The sequence below is a fragment of the Osmia bicornis genome, chromosome 4 (assembly GCF_907164935.1).
Source record: "Osmia bicornis bicornis chromosome 4, iOsmBic2.1, whole genome shotgun sequence".
Taxonomy (NCBI): Eukaryota; Metazoa; Arthropoda; class Insecta; order Hymenoptera; family Megachilidae; genus Osmia; species Osmia bicornis.
In genome coordinates, this window is record NC_060219.1 from 9,892,509 (window position 1) to 9,918,130 (window position 25,622).

Here is a 25,622-nt window from a genome sequence, read left to right on the forward strand (position 1 = left end):
GAAGTAACGCTTTGTCTTCGTGAAACGTACGCGAAGCACGCGTCTGAGAAAAAAAGGAATATGTAGCCTTTTCCGCGGACGAACGCTTTATATAAAATATTTTGTCACCGGAATAGTAGACGGCGAAACGTTTCTCGTAAATATCACCGTCGAGGAAATACAGAGAGAATTTTCCATAAAATTTGAACGCAAGTATTTGGTATCGGTATCGCATTTATGAACGGGAATAAATCAGATAAATTGCGAGCGTTAAACATCCATCGTTTGATTATCCTGAAACGGATATCGGCTATAAAACGTGGCGGAAAAAGGAATTCTCGACAGCTTGATAGACGACCCATCGAAGCGAAAATAAAAGAATCGACAGGTAAAGACAATCGTTTTATTGATATGTACATACAATAAATTTATTTACAAATAATACAATAAATTTTGACGTCGTAAGTTTACTCGTTTCTTGATGATATATCTTAACAAAATACTACGCTCTTACCGATTATTGTGCCGTGCTGATATTCGAAAAACTCTTTGGTCACGGAAATTTAATGTAAATGTAGGTAATATCCGGTTTTACCCTGCGCAAATATATACCCAAAGAACGTTTAACGACCATAGGCGATGGCGATCGAATGAAATCGCGCTGTATTATCGTATCGGGTATGTATTTATCTTTCCTTCTTTCGTCTCTTATGCCGTTCTTCCCCTTATATAAATATTACGTTAGCTACTATTAAAATTATAAAACACATCGGCCGTGTCTTGGCGTACGACGAACTTCCGTCCCCGTGATGCATCGCAGCCGGATGTTCCTCTGTAACAGAAACGTTACGTTCGAATAGTAGGACATTATCTAATCGTTTCAACTTTGTTTCAGATTCGTCGAGGGCGCTTTTCAATTTCAATGCGTCGCATAGGTGGAACGTTTGGAACAATTAAGAGAAAGAACAGGAGCAAACGTTTGCAAGCGAGTACCAGTCAGGACGATGAGGGTAATAAATCAGCCTGGTGGACGACGTGTCGCATCGATCTGCATTCGCGTCAGGTAAGACCGTGCATGCCATTGTACCGAGCAATTAACGCTTGAAGTTGATAAATAACATACCGGAAATTCGGCTTAACTTATTTCGAATTATCGTTCAATCCACGCGTTCGCGTTCAGTACGGCGATAAGGCACCCCTTAATAATTTATACGCCACGGGGGAAACAATTGTTAGCCTGTTCGCGGCGGGGGCTGGTGGCAACAGGCGGTGTATTTTAACGAAATCAGCAAGAAATAGAGGTGATAATTAACACTGATCGATGCTAAATCGTGTCAATCTCTCGCGAGATGTATCGCTGTTTTAGGGAATTTTAAACCGCGAAAATCGGTCAAATCGATAACGCCTTCTAGCCTTTGAAGAAGACGGGTTTAAATATTTAACCGAAAAATCAATCGGGTCAGGCTAGGTAACTTACCGTTAACGACGTGCACCTTGATGCTGCTCGGATTCGCGTTGCTCGGAGCGCAGGTGTAGATCCCGGAGTCGCTGGGCACCGCTTTCTGGATCATTAAACGACTCGTAGTTTCCGGCCCCTTTTCCGTCACCAAACTGATACCGCCTCTCGGCGAGTCGAAATTAATTACCTGCATCGATAAATTACAATTACGTTTTACAAGAAGATTTTTAGTTTGAAATATCTGACGCAAGCGAATCCTATCGTCGAGTAGAATTTCGACACCCCGGCACTTGGTTGCATTGTAATTGCTAACAACCCGTTAAATTCCACGGGTCGAACGGAAACTGTTCAAACAATTCGGATCACGATTCGAGTATTCAAACTAGAAACGCAGATGTTACCACTTGAACCGTGATACAATTACGAAGGGTAGGTAACTTTGTCGATGTTGATTTTTCAGCTATTTTTCCCACGAACGTTACGTACCGTTCTTCCAACCTTTTACAAACAATTAATTATCCTCTGCTTTATCTTGCAACTACCGTACATTGTTAGTTTAACTAAAGTTGAAAGATGTTGAGGTTTGAAAGGGCGGATCATAAAGCTTTCAGAGCATCCCTAACGAGGAAACGATCGCGAACAGAAACAGCAGCCAGCTCGTAAATTACTCGTCAAGACTTTACAAACGAGTTAGAAAAAAGATTAGAGTTGCTGGAAGGAAAACGCTGGTGTATTCTGTTCGATAGGTATGGATTACATGCACATCCGTAGGGGATGTGTGCGCACATCTAAAGAGGAACAATATTGGATCCCCTAGGTACATCCGACTTTCGGTTCGCAATCATTTCCTCAAAGCCAGCCCGAGTCTGCTGCTTTCTCATATTCTACTGGAAACTACCCCTAACCCGTTGCCCGACGGATTCTCGCGTTCTACAAAGACAAAAGGTATTTTGCTTCAAGGTTCGCGCGAAGAATGGTAAAAAAGATAGACGTACGCGTAGCCGCGTTTCCCCTCAATGTATTCCCTTTGATCTGGCACAAAGAACACCCTGCGAGCAGCACGCGAAATGAACGGGGCTTACCCTGAACTACCCTATATACGCGTGGTATTATACCGCGTATTATTACCTTCACCGACACCCTAGTCCACACTATTTTTTCATCAAGTTTCTCATTAAATTACCTCTGTATCGTGACTCCAGATCATCATGGGCGGTGGTTCTGGAGCGTATTTCACGATGCAAGTCAGATTAATGGTGCTCCCTTTGTTCACGAACAGATCGGGTGCTCCGACTATTATGGTGATAGGTTCTAAAAGAAAATATATTCGATTTAAGAATAAGTGGCGAACGTGGCGTGGGGGTAACGAGTAATCAAACAAGCGCGACAAGATATATAATATTAAACGAAGGTGGGATATTTTTATCGCAAAGGGTAAATATGAAAAGGGGCGGTAGGTTAGGCAACGTTTTCAGGTCAAGTCAGTGCGATAAGATCCTCTCATTTAATAGTACGGCCCGGTTAGGATATCAGAGCAGTCATTAACGGGTATACCTGGCGAGGATATACGTGCTTGCTCGCGGACGGCCTGGTTTCACCTGCTTTGTATGCCCGCATGAAAATCTTTCCACGGATTTCGTACGTATCCTCTATTAACCCGTTTCACGGCGTCGGAACACATCTCTGCGTCTATCTTGAGCTGAATTTCAAACACACCGATCATAGATACGCCTTGCTTACCTTCCCGTTTCTTCTCCCGTTTCGATAAACATGTCGTTTTAATCTCACGACAGAATAACGAGTTACTCTCATAAATTCACCGCCGGCATATAAACCATGGAAAATTACAAGATTAACTTGATACATTTTTATTTGATCGCCTACACATTGACGGCTATTATTAACAATATATTACCACCTTGAGAGCAATTTTTTTTTTAACTTCAGGTGAATTTATGAATATTTTTTAAAATTATGAAATATTTCATAGCCGCTGTCGGTAATTATCGAAGAGATAAGATACGATCTTATTTATTGCGGAAACTCAACGTCGCGTGACATCGTTATAAAACGAATAACGTATCGAAATCGGTGAATTAATCGGCCTACGTGCTGTACAACTCATTAAATCGGTCAGATATCGGCGTTAAACACGATCGCGAATATTCCATGGTTTTCGAGTTTACGATACCCTCGGCGCAGGTGTCAACTTTCAAAGTGAACAACGATTGCGTTCGTAGCAAACCGATTCCTCTTGTAATAATTTATAGAACGATTTTCGGTAATGCCGATTGCACAGCTGAAGTTTTATCGAATTTCACGGTGGTTCGTGGTGGAAATGTTTGCTTTTATCTGATCGAACTTACCAACTATCGTTAGATAAACAGGATGACCGATAGGGGGTGTCGTTGATATTTGGCACTCATAAATCCCAGAGTCCTTGCGCTGTGGATATCGTATCTTCAAGGTCCACTCTTCGGTGTGAGGGTAGTGCAAAGCTTCGAAACGTTGGTCGCTGGTGTAGGTGTAACGACCGACCGTTAACAGGTGTATGTCTCGATGCCTCACCCAGGAAACCTGTCGCAGAATATCCTTTTTTAAACAACGTTTAGTGGCCACTGCGTTTCCAACACGCTCGTCAAACGACACTTTTTAAGAGAAGTACAAAGTTGCGAGGGGGTGGAGATGAGCTCGATGTTCAGTCTACTTTCCAGTTCGAAAGTTCGTCGATCGAAGGAAAAGTAGGGCAGACAGAGCTGGGATGGCAATTCGGTAAATGCCTTTCAATGCGATCGATTTGCACGTTGATAAACAGAAACAGGAAAATACATTACGATAGCATTACGATCGTCGAGATTATTTATAAATCAGATATGACAAAGTTCGTCAACCAGTTTGTCTAAGGCAGGGGTGAGCAATTGTTTTGGCTCGGGGTCCATTTAGCGGGGGCCGCACCTTTTAAAATAATTGCATTCGTTAGTTAACTTTGCATTTCAGAAAAGTATAAATTTTACCATAAAAATGAATGTATTGACGTGGCCGCACGGGATGGAAATCTCGGTTCAAGGCGGATTTTTCTGACTGTCTTGGCGGGCCACAAAAAAATTTTTAGCGGGACGCTATTTGCCCACCCCTGGTCTAGGGAATACCGGAAAAGCCGAGCACGATTGAACGCCATAAAACAATGGGACATCCGGTTCCTCTGATTTCGATCGTAAAACTTGCTCCTCTCTCCATCCGGGATTTTTTGTTATTTTTTATCGCACGCATCCTTTCGTCGTACAATATGTATCCTGGTTTGAATCTTTCGTCAATCGTTACTAAAATATATCATTTCGCTTAAAAGCATCAAAAGATTAAAACACCAGCCCGGTTATTTGTTAGGCATGCTTTTCGCAGAGATCAATTGCGGGAGGGGTGGTACGTATTTCAATCGAGCGACAAGTTCAATGAACCGTGAACATAATTCCGTGGAGTGCATTCGCTGGTTTACATTTACATTCGATTGACCTTAATTGCCGCTTAAAAATTGACTGGCAGGATTGAAGGACGATCGAGGATATCGCATATCGAGTCGCTCGACTGGTTTTACCGAAAAGCTCGACGCATTGTTATGGAAGAATTGTCTTCTACCAGACAAGAAGGAAAATGAACGAGCTATTGAAAAAAGTGAAATGCATTTCGTTTGAAACTGGTGGGAAAAAAATTTTCCTGCTCTCTCGATCTCGTTTACTCGTGAACTGGTTTAACTTTCGGAGACGAATTCAAAGCGAAGAGTGAAATTAAAAGGTTCGTTTTTCACGGCTAAAGTATTTCACGATATTAAATTGCAATGACCTACTGCTGTTTAAATAACGTTCCCGTAAAAAGTGATTGAAAAATTTCGTTCCCGTTTATTTCCACGATACTTCACTCGTTTATTATTACTATTTACGAAACGTCCGTGCTTATCTACCGATGTTCGCAATTTCGTAACAGGTCGGATTAATTTGAACGAAAAAAGGGACTAGTATAATCCTTGGTAAGATAGTCTCGAACCCTTCGATTATTCGAAGGAGTTTCGAGTGGGCGTGACAAATGGATTCCGATAGCTTAGGCGTATTCTTGATCGTTGCTCGTCGAAATCGAGTGTCGTGTTGGAATTAAACTGGGGGTGGTAAGAAAACAGCGAAGGAAGGGACTTAGCAACCTAATACAGAGGGTAGTTTATCTCGAACGCTTTTAATACCTTTGTCACTTTACTTAGCGACCATAGGGTTGCAGGAAGAAGACTCTTTTCCAGGATATTACGTTTCATGGGTGCATCAAGCAAATTTCCCCATAACGTTCCGCTCCACTTGAGACTAGGCGAGGCTCGCCGGATGTGACGTCACCATGGAGATTCGGCATTGTCCCGGGTTCGGCCAGCTACGGCAGTCTGCGAGTTCTCGAGATGACACCGGTGTGTCATCGGCATTAGTCGCGGTATTGTTTGCTGAAATCCGACCGAAATCTATGCGCGATCGCCGTTTTCCACAGAGTCCATCGCGTTGCATTTGCACCGGATTAAAAACCAGTAGAACCGATGCTTTCCACCCTTATCCACTTACATTCGCGCCATCTGCCTTTATCGTCCTTTAATTCCCCCCTCGACACGATCGAACGCGTTAAATAGCTCGTAAAGTGAAATACGATATATTCATTGCTGCTGTTTTCGAGCAGGTACGAAGATCTGTGTGCCGTCGCAGTTACACGAAATAACCGAGCACCGAGAGAAAAGATCAACGGTGAACGTAGGTAAATGTGAAATGCATGCGGTACTTGTAAGGATACACAAAGACCGTTTGAACGAGATTGCATAGGACGCATCGAAGATTCAGCGAGGATACATTCGCGCATATCGTTTCCAATAGCATTTCTCAGTGCTTTTTATCCTGGAGTCGAGTCGCAGAATCCTTTGATACCGCTCGTAACGCAATGCTTCTGGGCCGCGGTAATATTCAGAATGAAATGTTTTGTAGTAGTACAGGGGCGCAATTATTATTCGAGGCCGGTGCAAAGAACCCGTTGTACACGGATAAGTTTAACGCGTTTTTCCTTCTGCCAAGCGTTTGTTTGCGCTGAGAGAGGCGGTGTTAGATGCTCGTCTTACGACTTCCGCTTCCATTGACGCTCGCGGGTATTACAGGCTCTTGCCGTGAAAGTAGACAGCAGGGAAAATGGGATCCGCAAGGGAGACGGAGAGAGGATAGATCTCGAGAAAATAAGGACTCTCGGTGATCTTTGTCCGGATAAAAGAGACCGGGTTTACGCCTACCACGGTTTCTCGTACGTGTAAGCCCGCGTGTGCCAGCTCTTCTTTTCTCTTCTCGTGCTATCCGAGAAGAAGCATGGAACGTTGTAACGATCTCGAGACCGCTTTGTTCCTGAACATCCTAATCCGGTTGCAGTTTGAGGTACGACCGAGAGAAGAGAAAAACGTTATAATTCGACCTTTCAAATTTGCTTTACTCTCCGAAAATATGAAACCTGATATTCTTTCTTTCGTTTAAAAGTTGTTCGATGTTTTAGAGTGGTTTTCGAATGTCTGCAAAAGTAATCGACGTTCCGGCGTTCGTTAGAATCAAGTTGGAGCAAGTTGGAGCCCATTGTAATTACTTTCATCGGTGAGGAAGCTCTAAGCCAAAGTCAAACTGCCGTTGATTAGCTTGTGGTCTCTGTATGCCTACTAATGAAGACCACCATTATCGTCGGCGGTGTATTAACAGCGGGTTCTTAGCTGCTCCGCCCAAACATACCGTGATTATGTATCTTCGCCTTTGAAAGCTACCAACTGTTTCTGTTTCCTAGCGTGCATTCGCCATCCCTGTACGTACGTACCGCGTATCATAACCACCGTGTCCCAATTAACGGATTAAACGGCTCTTCACAGAATCCTTACAAATAAACGCTCCGTGCCGGGTTTCGTCTGTTTGAACTGCTAATACGACAGATTTCGTTTAACGGTGAGAACGATAGAAATGATCGTTGACGACTCACTGTTCGATTTCCTAGGTTCTTCACTTTGCACACCAGCTGCACCGTTTTGCCCACCAGACCGGTGAAATTCGACTGCATGGAGCTGTCGAAATGGGGCCCTGTCCCAGGAGTCGGCCATTCCTCCAGAAAGTCGGTTCGAAAGTTTCGTAGACATGACGCTATACCACCTGCGAAAATAAATTCGACCGATTAGTATTCGATTAATAACAGAACGAAACTTGGAACGCGAAATGTAAAATATTGAAAATTTTCTGAAAGCTGCCAGTCAACGGTATCTTACATCGAATTATCCAGACGCACTCGTTACGTTTAATCTCGTTAAAGCAGTATAGTCGGGGTATAAATAGTTAACGAGATGGAGATAGTCGGAGAAGGGGGTTTGGAATTGAATAATCTCGAGCTAACTGGCTGGGCTATTCAGTTAAGCGATCTCTCTCAAGAGAGAGCTTACGTAAAGACTGTGTCTATGGGACACTCTGAAAAGGCCGTGAACTTTCAAAGAAATTAAAACGCATCAACTAGCGAGCATTTTCATGACATTTGAAGAAACTTTCATAAGGGATTATAAAATTTATATTCCTTTCTACCATTTTTTTTAGGTACGTATTAATAAACTATGGGATAACATTTGTATTTCTGGGAAAAGAGCAGGTGGAATTGAAAATCTGATGAGGGGTTCAAAGCGGAAATCGGGAGGCGCGTTCAAACGCGAACCGGAATGCAATCGAGCTTTTCTTTGCAATTGCTCCACGGAATCATTTACGTGTCGAGTAATACTTTTCCGGTAGAGGGAATTCTCTATTCTCTCTTTATACATTGATTCTTCTAACATTGAACATTTTTGTATCGTTTCCGATTAGCCAATTAACATTTTATCGCGCATTTTTCCTCGATTCTGTTTCATCGGGGGGAGGAGACGTTTCTCAGAGTGAAGTCATTTCTTGCGAAAGAATTCAAGAGCAGACAGTGCCGAGAACTCTTAAAGTTTCGGAGTCGAGAGAGTCAACCACGATTCCGTTGCTCGTACTTCGACGAAAATTAATTTTAACCCGGGACAGTACGGTTGAATTTTCTCTCCGACGTGTCTCGGCTCTCCTCGAAACTCTCATACACTCGGTCGACCAACAAAATTGCACCATCGTTGTCTAGAAAATATTCCCGGTCCGGTTTTACTCTCCTTTCGTCGGCCAATTTAGTCGAATTCTTGGCTAAAACTTTACTTTTCCAGCTTTCTCCGCCCCATTTCGAAAATTAATTTCACGCCGGTATTCGCGTGAACCAAGTGTTTTTTTTCTGCATATTTGCATTTCTCAACGCGGTATCACCAACAGAAAATTAGACGTTATACTTTGCTCTCTTCGTTTTGGGATTTAATTTTATCGTCGGTTCGTTGGTTTGTTCCGAAATGGATTTAGCGGTTTCCGCTAAATGGATTCTAAATTAAACAATTCCGGTGATCTGTGTGATAATTACTCGAGTTAACGAATTCATAATTGAAAGCTTCGAGGACAACTATTTGCTATTTTATCATTAGGATCAAATCAGTGTTCCGCATAATTTTCTGTCTGTCCTAATGCGTCGAATAAAAGATGGTTTCGTTTCGTATGAAATGAAAATAAATTTGACGATAGGAATAGCACAGTTTATTATCTTAATGATTACTTTAATGCAATTTTATTCGGATAATTTCGGGCGCAATAAATTTGTTTTCCGCGTTGATTGGTTCACAGAGGAATGCATTCATTTGGTGGAAGAACCGAAAGTTCGACCAGCCTGGCTTGTACTCTGCAGCTTTTTCCACTGGAAAAAGAGGTCAGATAAGTTCACAGGGAGTATCGGATAATCTATAATCAGGCGGTTGGGCCGGAAATTAATTTTACGCTCGAATCTACTAATCCATCTTTGTTCCTCCCTTTCGAACTCGCTCCTTTCTACCTCCGATCCACGTTCCTTAACTCTTCCGGAACTTTGTCGTGGCATTTCTGCAATTGCAATAATTACCTAGCCAGAGTACCTGCATACTTTTCCGTGAATGAAAATTTCACTTCACCAGCGAAATGAAAAGACGCGATACAATTACGTTTCATTGAATAATTCGGCTGTTCGCGTGAATTCTAATTTTAGCTTTGATAGGATTTGACGGAAAGTTCTATTAAATGTTGGATATCCAATCAGAAAGCAATCAGATTAACAAAGAGATTGTTTAAACACTTGATGGAAAAAAAAGCAGGAATAATGCTGTAACAATGAAACCGAAAATATCGTGATTAAAATGTGATATTAAGCGCAAACTCTTTCGCGATACAAACAATTTTCGTGTCGCGTCGTTTCGAACGATTTAAAAAGTTATCGGAAAACGTGAATAAAAGCGGTGCTGATGATAACGCTGTTAATAACAATGTTGACGATATGTAAAATATAATTGTCTTTTTCCATTTGAAATTGGGATTCAGAGAAGTTTTCGAAATTGAGCAGCAATTAAACATTAGGAAAAATGTAAAATTGCAAGATAGTTGAATAAGTAACTGGTACACTGACAATGAGTCGAATAACTTTCTGAGAGAAGAGCTCCTTGAGGCGCGGTAACGTGGATTTTCCTTTGCTCGTCACATAAAACGTCAACTTCCCGTCATCCCTGTGCCGGAACTTTGGAATAGCCTCTTGGAACGTTGCAGGACCGAGTGGGATGACTCGGCACTAGCTTTATAATTATTTGAAGCATGCTGGTTGCCGCTTGTCCATCACGGCTAACTACCAGACTGCTTCTTCTCGACAATGAAGGACACAGGATGGTTTGGTTGCCAGCCGCAAAATCCTATTTCGCTCCACCCTACTTTGCCACCCTCGCCATTACTCCTCCTGCTATCCGAATGCAGGTTTTACGAGTGGTTCACTCGACTTTCATATCCCTTCGAACTTTTTCTCTCGGCCCACCTAACTCTCGTTTCCCTTCGTCTCGTCATCGACTGTGACGTTTAATTAGGCACGAAGTCGTTGAATTCTTTCCAAGCAAATCTTGTTAATCGTATTTTTCATTCGAAACGAGAAAAGAAGCGAACGTTAAAATCACTCGTATTAGTTCAGATTTATTTCACAAGCTTCGTTTCATCGCATTTTCACTATGGATAAATCGAATTCTCTCTACCCCGGGGGGAGGGGGAATATATTTCATGTTCTCTTGGAAGTCCCTTGCGTATCCTTCGAATGTTTCTACGTTGCTATTTTTTCAACGATCCAATTTTAACTCGGCTGAGAATAGAGAGACGACGATAGAGCAGAATAATCTCTCATAAATTTCGAGCTAGGTAAAATTAGCTGAAATGTGATCCTCTTTCTCTCAGTGTTTGGTCGACGGCAACCAGTCAGTCCCAAGGCGGGTAATGAAAAGCAAACGAACGGTCGAATCGACTCGGTAGCTCATCGAAAAAGGCTAACATTGCTTGGCTTTGCTTCGTCAAATCGGCCTCTTGACGCTACTCTACCGTGGTCCCGGGTGAATTACTTTGGTAAAATGGGATGATTCTCTCGTTACGCGGCTTAGCAAAGTGTTAAACATCAAGTATCTTCAACTATGCCTTCGGATATTTCCGATATTAATTATGGGAGAAGCATTTTCTAGTCAAACAAAGTTTGCACCACCATCACATTCTAAGGGGTTAAGCCGCTTAGTTTCGTTCCTTAATGCAAGACGATACTGTTTGCACGAAGAGGAGCATCGACGCAAAGTGTAACCGAAGAAGAAAGTAAAGTACCGGAAGCTCGTGTTCTAGACTTATCCTCCGGGCAAATTGGTATTCTCGATCGATCGCGTTACGGCTGGCCGGATACTTTAATCCAACAGTCTTTGTATGGTATACAGGGATGACGCGAAGAGCGGATCATTATTTTCGTTAACGCGCCGCTTTGTCCGGGCGAGAGTCTTGGATCGGGTTGGTTAAGTGGTGAACCGTAGGGACGAAATCCGACGGTAAACCGATGGTGCAGCTCTAGCCGTTGCAATTAACCGCGTCGTTTCACCGAGCAACGTCATAAATGCGAGAACCGTGCAGTTTCTACGGGCTCTCCGATCGTCCTATAAACGCCTACTACTTTAGCTTGTATCGACGTTTCACTGCCTCCGAATCGTTTCATGGACCGACGATCAAAGTGAATTCGAGAAACTGCCAGCTAGATTTCATTGTCCCCTATGATCCGACTGCGATTAAACAAGATGCTTCACACACGAGTTGCGGGTTAGTAGTTTGCCGCGCTACTCCCATCTTCGTTAAGAGGCTAAAACGATGCTTACCGAGGCATTATTTAAGAAACGATACGAAATCGGTCGATAAATTATAGAGATTGAAATTGAAATTCAGGTAGTACATGTTGTTGGCAAACAAGAAGAAATTCACAAACAGCGATGATTACAATCTTCTTTAATTTCACCCCCGTCACCGGCAAACGATCTGTAAATCTAACCGTTGAATTGTTTCTGTCGTAAAAACGAACGGCTGACAAGAACAGACCGCAGCCAGGTTGGCGAGAGAGTTTCCGGAAAAACTTAATTCCAGGTTAGCCAGCATTGCGTTGGAATCGTTGAAATCTCGTGTCGTCGAGCACGCGAATCGGAATCCAAGCGGGGAGGCGGTTTCTTTTCGACGTTAACGATCAAAATAAAAATGAAACGCGTTGCCATTAACCACAGGGAACTGGATACGTGGATGTAGAGTAATTCTTTCCTTGGTAATTCTTGATATTGGACACGATACGGATGACAATAGCAGCTGAGGAAGGTAAAATACTAGCCACCTGACAGTCTCTCGTTATTTCTCCACTTTCTTCCTACTTTTCTCCATCTATTTACGTATGCATCTGTAAAGATGCGCGTTTTAAATTACCTTATTGCACAAGCTGTTTCTTTTCAGGCGAAATAAAAAGATAAACGAGTTTGTAGAAATTTCAGAACGAAAAAAGTATAACACAGTTACGATCAATAGGTCGATTGTTCTTTGCGAACGTTGAAATCAAAATGGAATATTTACATTTCCATCGAAGCCCTTTAGCGGAAAAACTGAAGGGAAGAAAGTGTCGAGTAACGAGTATTGTAGAAAGGGTGAAAAGCAACAGCGTAAAATCGTGTTTTCTTTCAACCCTTCGTAACAATCGTCGCGAGTTTTTCAGGTTTGCGGGAACGTTGGCCTGCGAATGCGTTCGTTCGCGAAGAAAAAGCATTGTAACCGTTCGCGGAGCCAGCTCTCCAGAGAAAATCTCGTCGAGAGGCGTAGGAAGAAAAGTGAAACGCGGGCAAAGACGAACGAGAAATTATTTCTGCGTTAAATCTTCCCACTGTTATCCGTTTCTGTTTTGTCTCGAACACGAAATACAAGATCTTTTTTCCCCTCGACCGAGACGGACAACGGAGTCCTCTCCATTACTCCTCTGATCCTTTGAAGGAGTCGTTAGGATCGTGGAATCACGATAGAATCTCTGACGGACTTACCAAAAGAAATGATAAAACAGACGATCACCGGAAGAGAAGTAGACATCGCTTGTTCCTCGGCGAGGTTCCTTTCACATATTGATATACTATCTCACACGCATTTCAATCTTTGAACCCTGCAGTCACTCATCGAATGGACGAAATAGTTTCGCTAGCACTGATAGTTTCAGGAAAAAACTGGCATTACACTCGATCCTCTTCTGAAATCCTTATCCGTCACTGTTTTAATCGATTGAAAATGTCTCGTTGGTCAACATCACCGACAGACGTTTAACAGGGAAAAGAAACGATATTACAACAAGGTTGAAATCTTACGAGCACACCGCGTATTCATCCCGTCAACTTGACCGACTTTGCTCGTTCTTTCTCTGCGGCTAAACAAACGGGCAGCAGGAACGGGGGCGGTTTCGAATTCCACCGGGCAAATTATTCTCCAGAGTTGCAGGTAGAAAATGTAACGGGAACGTTGCTGTTACGCGAACCGCTAATGAACGTAATTAACGGCACGAGTATTTTGTCGACGTTAGCGTGCCACTATAGTCTCTGCTCGTATAAGATCCGACAAAATGACAAGTAGAGAGAGAGTGTGAGAGAGAGAGAGAGAGAGAGGAAGGGAGGAGGGATAACCACGAAGGCTTTCATATGCCTTTTCACCACCGCAACATCGTTCGCGTTGCATTAGGCGTCACTCGTTAAAGTAATTTCCTCGTTACACACGTTTCATCGACCGTTCTCTCGGTGGTCGCGCGTCGTTACACCGTTGCATCGTCTCCGACTAGCCCGTCGAACTTGTTTAAACCATCATCGGTCCATTGTCTGCCGTAGGCGACAGTTAATCGGAGGAGTCGATCGAGCGTAAGCATTCACCGTAACTTCGAAATCGCTCGATATCTCCGTTTCTCTCGATTCTTTCGAGCGTTCGAAACGACCGCGAACAGCAGAGACTTTATTTCACCCGCACCGACACTGAATGCACAACCGTGTCACAGAAACGTTCGTCTAAACAGACCTCGAGATTATCGTGCTTGATTCACCGGCAGCTCTTCAGCTTCGACGTCCCATGGGTTTCGACTTTATACGGTTAATGGACGAGTACGTATATGGGTACAGATTTGGAGGGATATTTCGACCCTTGGCAGTATTCTACGTTTTAGACAGCAACGATGCGTTAAAATTACAGTTCAGTTTTATGAAATTCGTGGCAACTCTTCGAATCTTCGAGTGACCATTCGCTTCCGTAGATCCAAAATCTTCTTTCGTTAATCGTATCGGCGAATAGGAAGTTCCTCAGCCGTATCGAAGCGTAGTCGTAGCTGGTTTGAAATCCTGTCAGCTGCATTCAACGGGAATCGCGAGGAAAGGAAAGTTGGTGCCAAGTTCGATCGGTCTGAAAACGATAATCGTACGTCAGCCAGTTTCCTCCGTTGAGAGCAGAGCCAATGTAACACGGAGTCTTTTATGCCAGAGATTCGCCTCTGATCTCTGGCTAGTAATTCGTGTCCGATATTCGATTTATCCGGCAATAAATCGGTTCGATGTATCCAGAGTTTGAAAACTCATCGAACGTCGATCGACGTTCAAATATCTCGCGCGCGTACATCCATGTCCGACGTCACGAATCACAATTCACCGGTTACGTCACCACAACACACTGGCAGGATCGATCTGTGTATCGTCATTTCACGATAGACTGCACAATCACGAGGCTGATTTATCTCGGGTATCCTGATCGAAAGTTTGGAAAAACCGAAGGAAATCTTATCGACAGCGAAATGTGGGCGAGCGCGGAGGGAAACGGTTTATCCATCGGAATTCGACGGATTTTTGGAAGAATCAGGTGATTCGAAGGAGGATGAGCGCGAAGGTTGTCGGACGTGTCGTCGGCGGAACGCGCGCGACGGCAGGAGGTCGCGGCTCTTTCGAAACGACGATGCTCCCGCGTCAAGGATAGCCGAGGGACTACATTGCGCGAGCGCCACTCGGGCTTCGAGCACGCAGCCGCCCCGTGCAGACTCCACGAACTCCGTTACACCACCGTGCCACCACCCTTTCACCCTTCTCCGCGGACCCTCACAAGCCACCTTCCTACTTCTCTTCTATCATTGTGTGCGTCGAAGCGCGTGCGCGCTCACCTGTGCCCGCGTGTCTATACCTTTGCTTATATATCAGCCCGTTTTCCCACCCTTCTGGCCGCCACCCTTCTTCTTACACTATTTTCTCTCCCTCTATTCTGCATTCAACCTTGCTTCCCTCCTTAAGTTTCTCTTTCTTCTTCTTCTTCTCCTCCTTGTTTCGTTTACATCGTCTATCTTTCGGATCTTCTTCGCTTCTTCTGTTTGCTGTTCAATTTTTTCTTCTTACTCATTTTTGCATTCTGTTCTTCTTATTTATTTCTTTTCCTTCTACCTTCTTTCATGTCAATTTTGCCTTTTGTATTCTGTGTCCCTCGCGATCACGAAGGTGTCGGGCTTTGCGTGAGCCAAGTCTTAAACCTGAGCCACCTAGTCGAATCGCTTCGAATAAATTATACATTAAGTGGAAGAATTGAATGAATCCGAGAGGGATGTAACACGGTAAGAGCGGGGTTTATTTGGAGGTGAAGGTGTAAGGTAGATCTAACGAGCAGCTTTGTTGTTTTTTCTTAAGTAGAACGTTGGATTTTTTACACGAGACTTCTAAAGAGAACTAACCCGTGTATGTATGTGTTTTGTTTCAAAGATTCTGCAAGATTCTTTCGCGATAAAGAAGCGAGCTTCCAGCTTTTCTTACGTGCCAGTAGCGAAGAGTTTACAATAAACTTAAAGTTTCTTCGAAAAATTTATGGTATCACGGCCTGGATAAATTTTTCATGACACGAAGATTCGATCTTCGTCTCGTTTTTCCGCGATTGTCACTTAGTATAAGCGTGGATATTGATATTCGACTTGAATTCAGGTTAAATATTGAGAACGTCGATTCGAAATCCAAGCATTGTTAGCGCGTTTGAGGGATTCCAAGAATACCGTTTATCCTCTGGTGGCAAGTTAATCGGTGAAAGATCCTTCTTTCCGCATGTCCGCCAACCAACGATCGCTGACTGACTGGCTGAAGAGACTCGTATAGAGGCTCATCTATGCAAGATCGATATGTATATTCAAGAGTTCTGAATAGCCTGCGTGTTTCTGCACCGTAGGAAATTCATTGTCCATCAAGCATCGACTCCACTAAATTCCGAACAATTGCCTCTCGATACCGTGAATTACACGATCGATAAACATAGAGAATTACAATTTTTCCAAATTTCATTCGACACAAATTTCGTAATCGTTTCACGTAAACAGGTGGTCGTCGATTTATCGATAGAGCTCATCTACGATGCTCGTAGCATTTTAATTCGTTATTTGCTACATCTAGGCAGACAAATAAATAGAGCTATTCTCGTTCGTTCGTGTCGCAGGGAAGAACACAGATGCAGTTGATGTAGTAGCGAACGCGGTCTGGCACGTTTCGCTAAGAGAAACCGATGAGCATAATTTTGCGCTCGATGTAAAACCGCTGTTTCACTTCTCCGCGCAATTTTCCACGCTTATATGTGGAGCAGAAGATCGACGTATCCGCGAATTATACGCGTGGACGTGTGCCAGAATAGAGGAACTCGAGCACGTCATCTTCGGTCAAATTGTAAGGAAATATTTATTATTTTTCTCCAGTCTTCATTGCCGAAACGAATACGTCGATTTCGTTGAAATTTCTATGTTCGAAAGCTTTTCCATAGGCTGTTTGTCAGCTTTGCCATTACGCGGTCGCGTCCATTTGCGAGCGGAAGCACTTACGCCCGCTTCAAAACTAGCAAACCAGTTTCATCGACGTACCGATATCGAACGGCTATTAGAGAAAAAATTATTCAGCTGAAGTTTGTATATTTCGCTTGTTGGGTGTCCTGTTTCGATCCTTAGGTGACTGAACAAACAGCTGATCGCGTAGGTGTAGATGTACTCGCAGAAGGGAACACGTGTACACACGAGGATGTACACACAGCAAGCACTATCGAACAGTTTCAGATTATTTACACTAACGTTTATTGCGGTACAAGAAGGGCCAAGGATGAATGACCTCTTACAGGGTTGACAGTGTTTGCCGAGTGTACTTACATGTACCTAGACACAACCCTTTGTGCTGGTGCGAGTAGTTTCTCTGACCAAGTACATACCAGTACTTCTTGTCTAAGGTTTCTACAGGTCACCTCGAAACTTGAACAATCAATTTTCAATCGTTTACAGTTGAAGAATAATAAAAATATCGGATTCCTTTGGAATTTGCAATTTTTATAACGCACACACCACTTTTGAGATTCTCTGTACGATATTAAATTTTGTGAATTGTAGAGCATTAGGAACATGGTTCGAGTACCTGAAGTACATACGAAGCGAAGTTACCAGTATCGATCGAGTAGCTTCAATACAGCCGTGGCAAGGGTTATGGCACAGTGAACCACTTTATAAAGGAAATATAGAACGATACGTTTCCTGGCTGCTCTAAAAACAATCGTACACGCGACGGATTTTCCTCGTAGAGGGTATAAAAGTATATATCCCTCTCTTTCTTTCCATTCCTCTTCGTCTCCCTGATTTTCTTACCCTCTCTCGAGAATATTCCCTTCTTCCCATTGTTGCGTTATTCCTCGACGGTCACTATTTTCCTGCCGGCCTTCCTCCTAGTTAATGGAATTCATTAATCCTATCTGCCAGAATAGCCACTTCGTTATTCTTATTTAAAAGATGGATCGCTCGAATGTCTGCCAGAACGGCATCCATTAACGCCGACTGAATGATGTTCCCGTTCCTTTTATTTTCTTATTTTTCAACTTACCCCTCCGAAGTTTTGAAAAGGAACGTTTTGTAGCCAGACTTTTTAGTACGCCGTTTAAAGAACAATGCCACTTTTCGGGATTATTTTATCGACGTCGAAAATTATCGTTCGATCTACGAAGTTCGAAAGTTGTTGTAATATTTGAACGCGTTAATAGACTAAAGCGTTAAGTTAACGCGCATAGGATCGACGCTATGTTTTAATTACGAATAACGCAGCACGAAGGACGAAATCAGTGTGCCTTTCGTTTTAATCTTCCTCATCTAATCTTCTCTCCCCATCCACCGTTCCACGGTTAACAATATCCCGTCCCTATAGTTCGTGGCTGTACTCAAGTTCGTATCAGTTAATTAATTCATTAGAGAAGTCTCGTTCCATTATAAGGAGTAAGCCTAATTACCTGACGAAAGAGAAGTTTAAGAGCTCTCTCGAGAGTCGGCACGCGCATCAAGCAACGATTTCCTCTAGGTTTGTTACCTCCGTTTCCATTTCCTTTGAACGTCTCAAAGAATTTCCCCGTTTGATATTTCTTCAGAGCTTTGCCAATGTTTCGTTAAACGAGGAGGGCTGATTCTCCTAGCAATTATCGCGAGATCCTCCAAGACTTTCGGAACAAAAATGAACGTCAGCGAAATAGTGTTATTAGTTTTTCATTGCGCCTGAACAGATGCGATTCTCGCTAAAATTTCAACCCGTTGTTCACCGTTCGATCGCAAACTTTGTTAACGCGTTTGCAAACTAGTTTTTTATCGCGTAACCAACGTCGTTCGAACAGGTAAAAGGGAACAGAGTTCTCGCCAACTAGCGTTTCATTGAAATTATCTCATCCATGCATTTCCATCGCGATACAACGACGCGTTACGTGCATCGAATCTCTTCTGGCATGATTCTAGGATCGTTGAACGCTGCTCGATGCATCGAAAGTTCCCGCCACGTTCGATCGCACGTTCAATCGAACAGTCACGCGATACAGTCGTTACGTCGTTTTTCGAGAATCGACTAAACTCGTTTTGAAAGGTGCGATACCACGGCTGTATTAGTTTTCGGTTGAAGATCGAAAGAATGAAAAGGGAAAACGATTGGGAAGTGGCTTCTATTTCACAGAAATAGCTGAGAAACCGTAACGAAATTTTTCTCCTTCATTTTCGATAAGAAAAGAGCGCAGCAAGTAGTACAACCCTATAATTGTACCGGCGCCGACGTCTGACCGAGCGTCGACTCGTTCTACTTACCACAATTTCACGCACCCGTTCAATTTAAAATTTGAATATTAAACGAGAATGTTCTTCGACATCAAAGAACCTGATTAAACTATTTTTATATCAAATTTTTGATGATGCTGCGAGTTGATTAATTAAAATCATAGCTACGCTGAAATTGTTCGTGCAATATTAAAACCAAATGAGAGAAGAAACGTTAGACGAAGGTACGAGTAATTTCCGGCTTTATTTCAACGGGCGATTCTGGAACGGAACGGAGCGAGACAGTATTTTTCCGTATTTACTCGGCGGAAATCCACACGGGAAATGTTTAAAGAAACGGGATCGACCGAGAAGACAGAGGAAGCAGCCATTGCCTGCGTGTCAGCGGAAATCTTTTCGACCGCTGCGCGACAATATTTCGTTGGGAAGTACACCGGGAAACACGCGTATCGTCCACTCGATTAAATGAATTGCTTCGAACGAAGGAAGGAATCGAAGGGAATCGAGGGACGAAACGAAAGGGGACAAAAATCGTGGAGGAAATTTTGCATGTTACCTCTTTAATTTACCGAGGAGCTTACGTTCGAAGGGAATAACTATGGCCAGAGGTTTAATATTGCACGTAGGTCGCGTAATTCGTGAGTGGAGGATCCGTAAGCAGGAGGGCTCGGTGCGTCGAGGAAAAAGGAAGCAGCATCTTATCCAGCGGAAAATGGGCGGCACGGTTAAGTTCCAGGCTTGAAGTTCGCCTATTACCGTATATAATAAAGAGCCGTTATTCCGTGGCGCCTCTTATCTCTAAGGTAGCCGTGAAATAAAGAGACGTAGACTGTGCCTCGAGTGGAGAACGAGACACCTAGACGAGAGAGGACTCTTCGTTCCGTTCTGCTCCAACTCAGCCCGGCCCGGCGAGAAGCCCACAGGCTTCAGCAAACATTACACCGTAGACAGGGACGAAAAAAGAGGAAGATCACTGGCTGGCTCGCTGATGAGACTCCGGTGAGATACGTTTGTCACCGGGCTGATAGAAAACCTCTCCTTACAGCTTTTTTCCTCGGCGAGACAATGGCCGGTAGGATGCATTATAAGAAGGAATTAAGGAGTCGGGATCGGATAAGCAGACCGTGGGAAATATTGATGCGAACTTAACGAGAGACATTAAGGAATCACTCGTCTGATCAAACGTCGACCCTTTGAACGTTCCAATTTGTTCGCTAGTAACGTTTTCTAACAAATGATAGCCGAATATCGGTCTATTCTTGACGAAACTCGCGAATTATTCAAACGACAGAAGTGCAGGGAAACTGAAACTTTGTTCCGATGTCGTTCCTTCCAGCAGCTGAAACGCGTATTGGCACTTTTATGCTGCAGCTTATTTTAGGAATTTCCTTTTAGAGTTAGCCCAGTTCTGATAGAACAAACAAGCTAACAGAGAGGTAATAAAGGATACGATTGAAAAGTAACTTGCGTCGGTAAGAAACTGTTAATTTGAAAATCTGATAGGAGATAATTATATCGCCGAAAAGATAAGTTTTAATTCCTCGAGTCGGGGGAACTTTAAGCTGGTATTTTGGTCTCCTCCACGCGATATTCAATTAATGTTCACGAGCAACGCAAAATCGATATTCTTTAGCTGCGAGGCACAGGCTTTTAATTTCATAAGCCAACTCCCGAACGAATATTAATCGTAGATAATTGCAATTAGAACTTGCGTTCGATCGAAGATTAACGAATAAATGAAAGAAAAAAAAAAAAGGGAAATAGAAGGCGCGAAGCAATCAGACGGAAATAACCTTATTAAGTTTAATCACAGCAAAATGATGAGACAGTAGAATCAGCCGTAGCTAGCGCGGCGCATGATAATACGGATTATCAAAGATATTAAAGATTAATTTTTTTTAATCCGATGCTTTTTCTCGTCCCCAGTGTGTTTTTAATAGCGTGCAACGTTTCCTCCCTCGGTATTTTTTAATCATTCGACTAGATTAAATCCGATCGGGTTGGACGCGTTAACCGCGTTAAAGTGAATAAGTAGTCGACGAAAAGGCGATTCGGAACGGTTTGCATAGGACATTACGGAATCGTTTATCATTTTTCGTTCTCCGGCCAGCTTCTGAAAACGCTAAGTACTCGTGCACGCATTTATACGGTGCAATAAATTGTTTAAGGTCAAACTACCGCACCTTTCCGCGCGTTTTTGCCGTATAAATAAACGATGGAAAAGGGCAGGAGGGTGATAAATGCTTCCTATCCTACTGCGCTCTCATAAAGTGAGCGAAACATTATTCATATTCGATTTCCTTTGACCTGCTGCCCTTTTTGCCCGTGTATCGGGCCGAGCAAGAAACCGTGAAAGCGAACTTTATACAAGATGTCAAAGAAAAAGGACTCGCAGCTTACGGGATAGATAGTATTCAATAAAATACATGAAAAATGTTTCGTAAACGTACGTTACCCATTCCACAGATATCTACTCGTTATATTTTTTCGAGAAATTTAATGCCGTTTATAGTATAAATAGAATAGTGTTTGCAAAATGACGATCGATGGTATTGAACGCGATGATATTTGTCTTGAAAGCAGACTTGGAATTCGGAGGTGAGCTTTGAAATTCCGTTTCCACGACGACCGAGGGAGGCAATTGATTAGACTAGCTTAATTTCGACCTTTGGGATGATCTATGCACCGTCAAACCCTGCTCGTCACACTAACAAATCGGTGGCAATAATCTAGGAGCTGTGTGTTATGTTGGATCGAACCCTTTGGCGATTCGTAATTGTGAAATTTCGACGCGGAAATTGTAAACTTTCGACTTGATCTCTGTCTTTTCAGTTGTTGAATTGCCGTGGAAGAGTTTTCGTTGTATCCTCTCTTTTTTTAAATGTCTTGTGTAGTGAAAACAGAGTAGTCTAAAGGAGACACCCCAGGATTCTCTGTAAATCTTTCCGGTCCCTTTAAAACGTTTCCAAGCAATAACGAGAATGTCCGGCGAAAACGTTTTTAATTATACGGACGGTCGTTTGGGAAATTAAAACACTGCGCCAAAGCAACGCGTTAAGAAACAGATTTTCGTCAAACGAGTTACGCTTGGTAAACTCGCGACTGAAAGAATTTAAAACATTATACTGAAAGTAATTAGTAATAGCACTGTAATTTAAAAAAGAGGAAGTAGATGGTATTAAAATTTTAGAGGAGTTTCTCGATTTAAAATGAAAAAAAGAAGGAGCTCGTGAAATACGCGTTGCTTCGCTTCTATCGTTAACCGATAGCCGTTCAATTAGCTTAATTAAATCCTCGAAGCGTCGTATTTAAGATTACGAATTGTCACAGTGCAATCGAATCGACCGTATTACTCCGTCAAAGACGACTGGTGCTAGAAATAACGTAAAACTATTGAGATTACTTTCAGATTGGTAGAATAGGGACAAGATGGTCTAGAAAGTATTCAACCGACTGGATTCTCGCCAACTCATCAGTAACTGCAGGAGGCGACGTTGAATCAAAAAGCGTAGCCATTGCTCGCTTCCCTCGTAAAAAATCTCGCGAACCTGGCTACGTGTTAAATTTCAATTTAACGTCAAATCGTTTTGAACAGTGTGTCAAACGATGAGCCAACGAGTACTTTATTTCTACCAGAATTATGAAATATTCGCTCGTTCCCTCGGTTTTCCTGTTTGCGCGTGAAAGATGCACTGCAATCTGTTTGTATTCTTCTTCTTTTTCAACCTTACGGATTAATTTATAAACCGCGCTGGTTAATGTTCATATTTCGCCTTGTTATTTAAAGCTGATTTATAATTTTAAACATACACAAAGTTATTACATTTCAGCTGGAATATTTAACATGTAATGTAGCTCCAACATTTGTTGACGTTTCATTTTTTAAACTCGTTATCGAGATGTAGATAGGGTATTCAGTTACTTCAGCTTAAAAAAATTTCGTTTCATCGCGAATTTGAGTAGCAATGAAAAACGATCGTATTATATTAACGATACATCGGAAATTGGAGCCCGAAGCGGGTAATGGTGGATTTCACCCGTCTCGCATTGCTTGCACTGCTAAATCCTGGTAGCCATGGGGAAAAAGTAGAAAAACCGCGATAAGAGGTGCTATTATAGCCCGATGTATTTACGATGGTGGACAGGTAGGTTTTATTTGCAGCTGCGTCAGCACGCAGCCGGCTTCCAAGCGCGTTTCAGCTAGACCCTCGTACACCTGCTAAATGTGAACTGGCCCGTAAAGAAAAAAGGAAACACGGGAAAACGGAAAAAAGGAGGAAAGAAAGGGGGGGTGGTAAAAAAAGGGATCTTACACGCGAGACGCCCTCTCCGCTCGTTGACTTTGTAATTTAGCTGGTTGCTCCGCTGCGTCCAGACCGAAACAAATATTCGTTTCGCGCACGGCTTGTCGTCGAGAGCGTTGCCATGCTTGCTTTCTACCTGGTACGTCCACCTTTCATGCGTGTCACGTCGACTCCACCGAAATTTTCCCCGCTCCAGCTTTATTGCTCCTCGGATTTCTCGCGTTTCGTTCGCGTATGACCCTCGAGATTTGCGACCCCCTTCGCCGGAACGTAACTGTCGTCGATACATACACACGCGAATTTTCTCTCCGCCGGGTGTCGTGAATAGCAGTTTCATAGGGAACGACCTGTACACACGTATCTTCACGAGAAACGACTCGTTCAGTTTTAAGAAGTATAACGTGCTTTTCATCTCCTCTCTACGATATTCGAATTTCCAGAGAAAAGAGGCATCGATTAGCGAGAAATTAATACGCTCGTGACATTCGAAGCGAAACTCTCTGATCGATACTGTAATTCCTCGAAAGAAAGAGAGAGAAAGCTTTGTGCAGTGGCAACTTCGCTTCCAAGTCTTGCCGAGAAGTTGCCTTTGACTGCAACGACAAAGGTAAAATGTGGATCGAGTTGCGAGCTACTTGAAACCGCAAATCGATGAGTTCGCTTTTCATTTCTTTTGTTTTCTTTTATTTTTTTAATCTTTCAGCGATTTCGTGAGTTGACGTTTCAATCATTTTTGCAGGAAATGCATTAACAGCTATTGTAACGTTCCCTCCGTTTTTTTATTCCGTGATCGATGGAATTCTAATTTTCTTAAAATCGTGCGATCGCAGATGACGAATTAAAAAGAAATATTACAAATTTGTCCATAGAATATATCTGAGAATGATAGCCTCGATAAGAGTAGCAGCGCAGCGTACGTCTGACTAATCGTTGACTTATACTACTTGCTACTGACTTCGATCGCCGCTCGCCTCCGCGGTGGTTAATTTCGAGTTACGCGATGTGACGCAATTAAAATTGCTTGCACCAACTGTACGGGTAATTAGTCTCTTTCTGAAATCAATTAAAAATTGTTATTTCAACGCGATGAGAATATAATTGCGATTTGCGTTGATAATCGGTCCGTGAAATACTTACGTACAGCATTTTTCTGCCGACGAAGTTATCAACGATAAGATCTTTAATTGTCTCATAGTAGCATGGATGGGAGTAAGGGGTAACGATCGATATTTAACGACTGCGAAAACGAGGTCGAGCGAATCGGATGAGGAAGAAAAATCTTTCGAAGAAATTACGTTACAGAGAGCATTGAAATGTCTTTCACTAGTCACTTGTAAGCAAAAATACCTCAACTAAATATAAAAATATCCATCATTCCTATTGAATGTTCGCGTTTATTTGATAATGTGTAGATTTATTACAACGTCAATGTTTGCTTCTATTAATAACCGTTTAAATTTCATTGCTTGCGAATACATTTACTTATCGAATTAGTATGCGCATACATTGGCTAGCGAGCGCATACACTTCCTGTAATATACGAATTACATAGTAAGCTATTACATTGAAAATTCAGAAATTCGTTCGGAAGAAATAGTAAAAAGCGTAGATATTCGTGGCAGATTTTTCATTTAATAACATTCGCGCGTTCCTTCGAAGTAATCGGTATTAATGGTAGGATAACGTCAATTTTACTTCAATACACAAAGCGAAACGAGATTATCGATTCCTGTTAGACGCAACTGACCATCGATCGACGGCCTATTGAACACGAATGGACGATCTAAACTAGATCGTTTCAAACGATTAGGTATTCGAGGAAAGAACAAAGGTTTGGGTAAAAGGGATGGGCTAACAAAAGGGCCGAGGGCGTATGCAAACAGAGAGGAGCGTGTAGCGTCGGTGTATTTGGGTGGCATAATAATGGAGGCACATAATCGCGTGTTTAGCGTCTCGTCATGAGGCCCGGTCCCGCAGGAACGGTGCATTGCGGCGATCCTCTATTCGGCAATGATAAATTGACAGTGAACGCTGGCAAACGCTAGCCACTGAGAAGGATCGTCCGTGTAAAATTACCTTTCAGCTAGTTCTATCGATGCTGTGGACATCGAGCCACCCGATCCTCCTCGAAATCGTTGCCAGCCAAATTTCATCCTCTAACTCCTCGACTTCTATATAATATTTGTTTGTTCTTGAAAAAAAAAGGAACACAATCCTTTTTTTCTCCGTATCCGGTCCATAGCACAAGCACGATAAGCACGTCAATTGAAAAGCGTCGAAGGCAAATGGACGGCATAAATAGCCGCAGTTTGTTAAATGTTGCAGGTAAAATC

The 25,622-nt window shown here is 42.8% G+C and overlaps 2 protein-coding genes across 4 annotated transcripts in view; one reads left to right on the forward strand and one right to left on the reverse strand.

The window, feature by feature from the left end:
* Window positions 1-942, forward strand: part of LOC114870850 (tubulin glycylase 3A-like) — a 43,334-nt gene extending 42,392 nt beyond the window's left edge. Inside the window, exon 13 of the transcript XR_006829355.1 lies at window positions 875-942. The gene's annotated coding sequence lies outside the window, so the exon portion shown is untranslated. The remainder of the gene's footprint in view (window positions 1-874) is intronic.
* On the reverse strand, window positions 369-14,928 carry LOC114870941 (zwei Ig domain protein zig-8-like). Of its 3 annotated transcripts, XM_046285583.1 has the most exons (7): window positions 7,457-7,548; window positions 7,216-7,394; window positions 5,667-7,142; window positions 3,805-4,015; window positions 2,622-2,749; window positions 1,457-1,625; window positions 369-811 (listed from the first exon to the last, which is right to left on the reverse strand). In XM_046285583.1, exons 3-7 carry the CDS (start codon window positions 5,733-5,735, stop codon window positions 705-707), a joined length of 684 nt encoding a protein of 227 aa, XP_046141539.1. In that variant the 5' UTR covers window positions 5,736-7,142; window positions 7,216-7,394; window positions 7,457-7,548; the 3' UTR covers window positions 369-704. The 3 variants fall into 3 exon arrangements, with proteins under 3 accessions (XP_046141539.1, XP_029032070.1, XP_046141538.1); XM_029176237.2 differs by lacking the exons at window positions 5,667-7,142; window positions 7,216-7,394 and adding an exon at window positions 12,936-14,928 and having other exon boundaries at window positions 7,457-7,623; XM_046285582.1 differs by having other exon boundaries at window positions 5,667-7,394.
* Between the last annotated feature and the right edge of the window lie 10,694 nt (window positions 14,929-25,622).

Bases quoted from the DNA above. Each gene is read 5' to 3' on its own strand.
- LOC114870941 (XM_029176237.2), bottom strand. From the start codon at position 12,981: ATGTCTACTTCTCTTCCGGTGATCGTCTGTTTTATCATTTCTTTTG. The intron at 7,624-12,935 runs GTAAGTCCGTCA...TTATTTTCGCAG, and splicing joins CTGTTTTATCATTTCTTTTG to GTGGTATAGCGTCATGTCTA. The intron at 4,016-7,456 runs GTGAGTCGTCAA...ATTCTGCGACAG, and splicing joins AGAACCTAGGAAATCGAACA to GTTTCCTGGGTGAGGCATCG.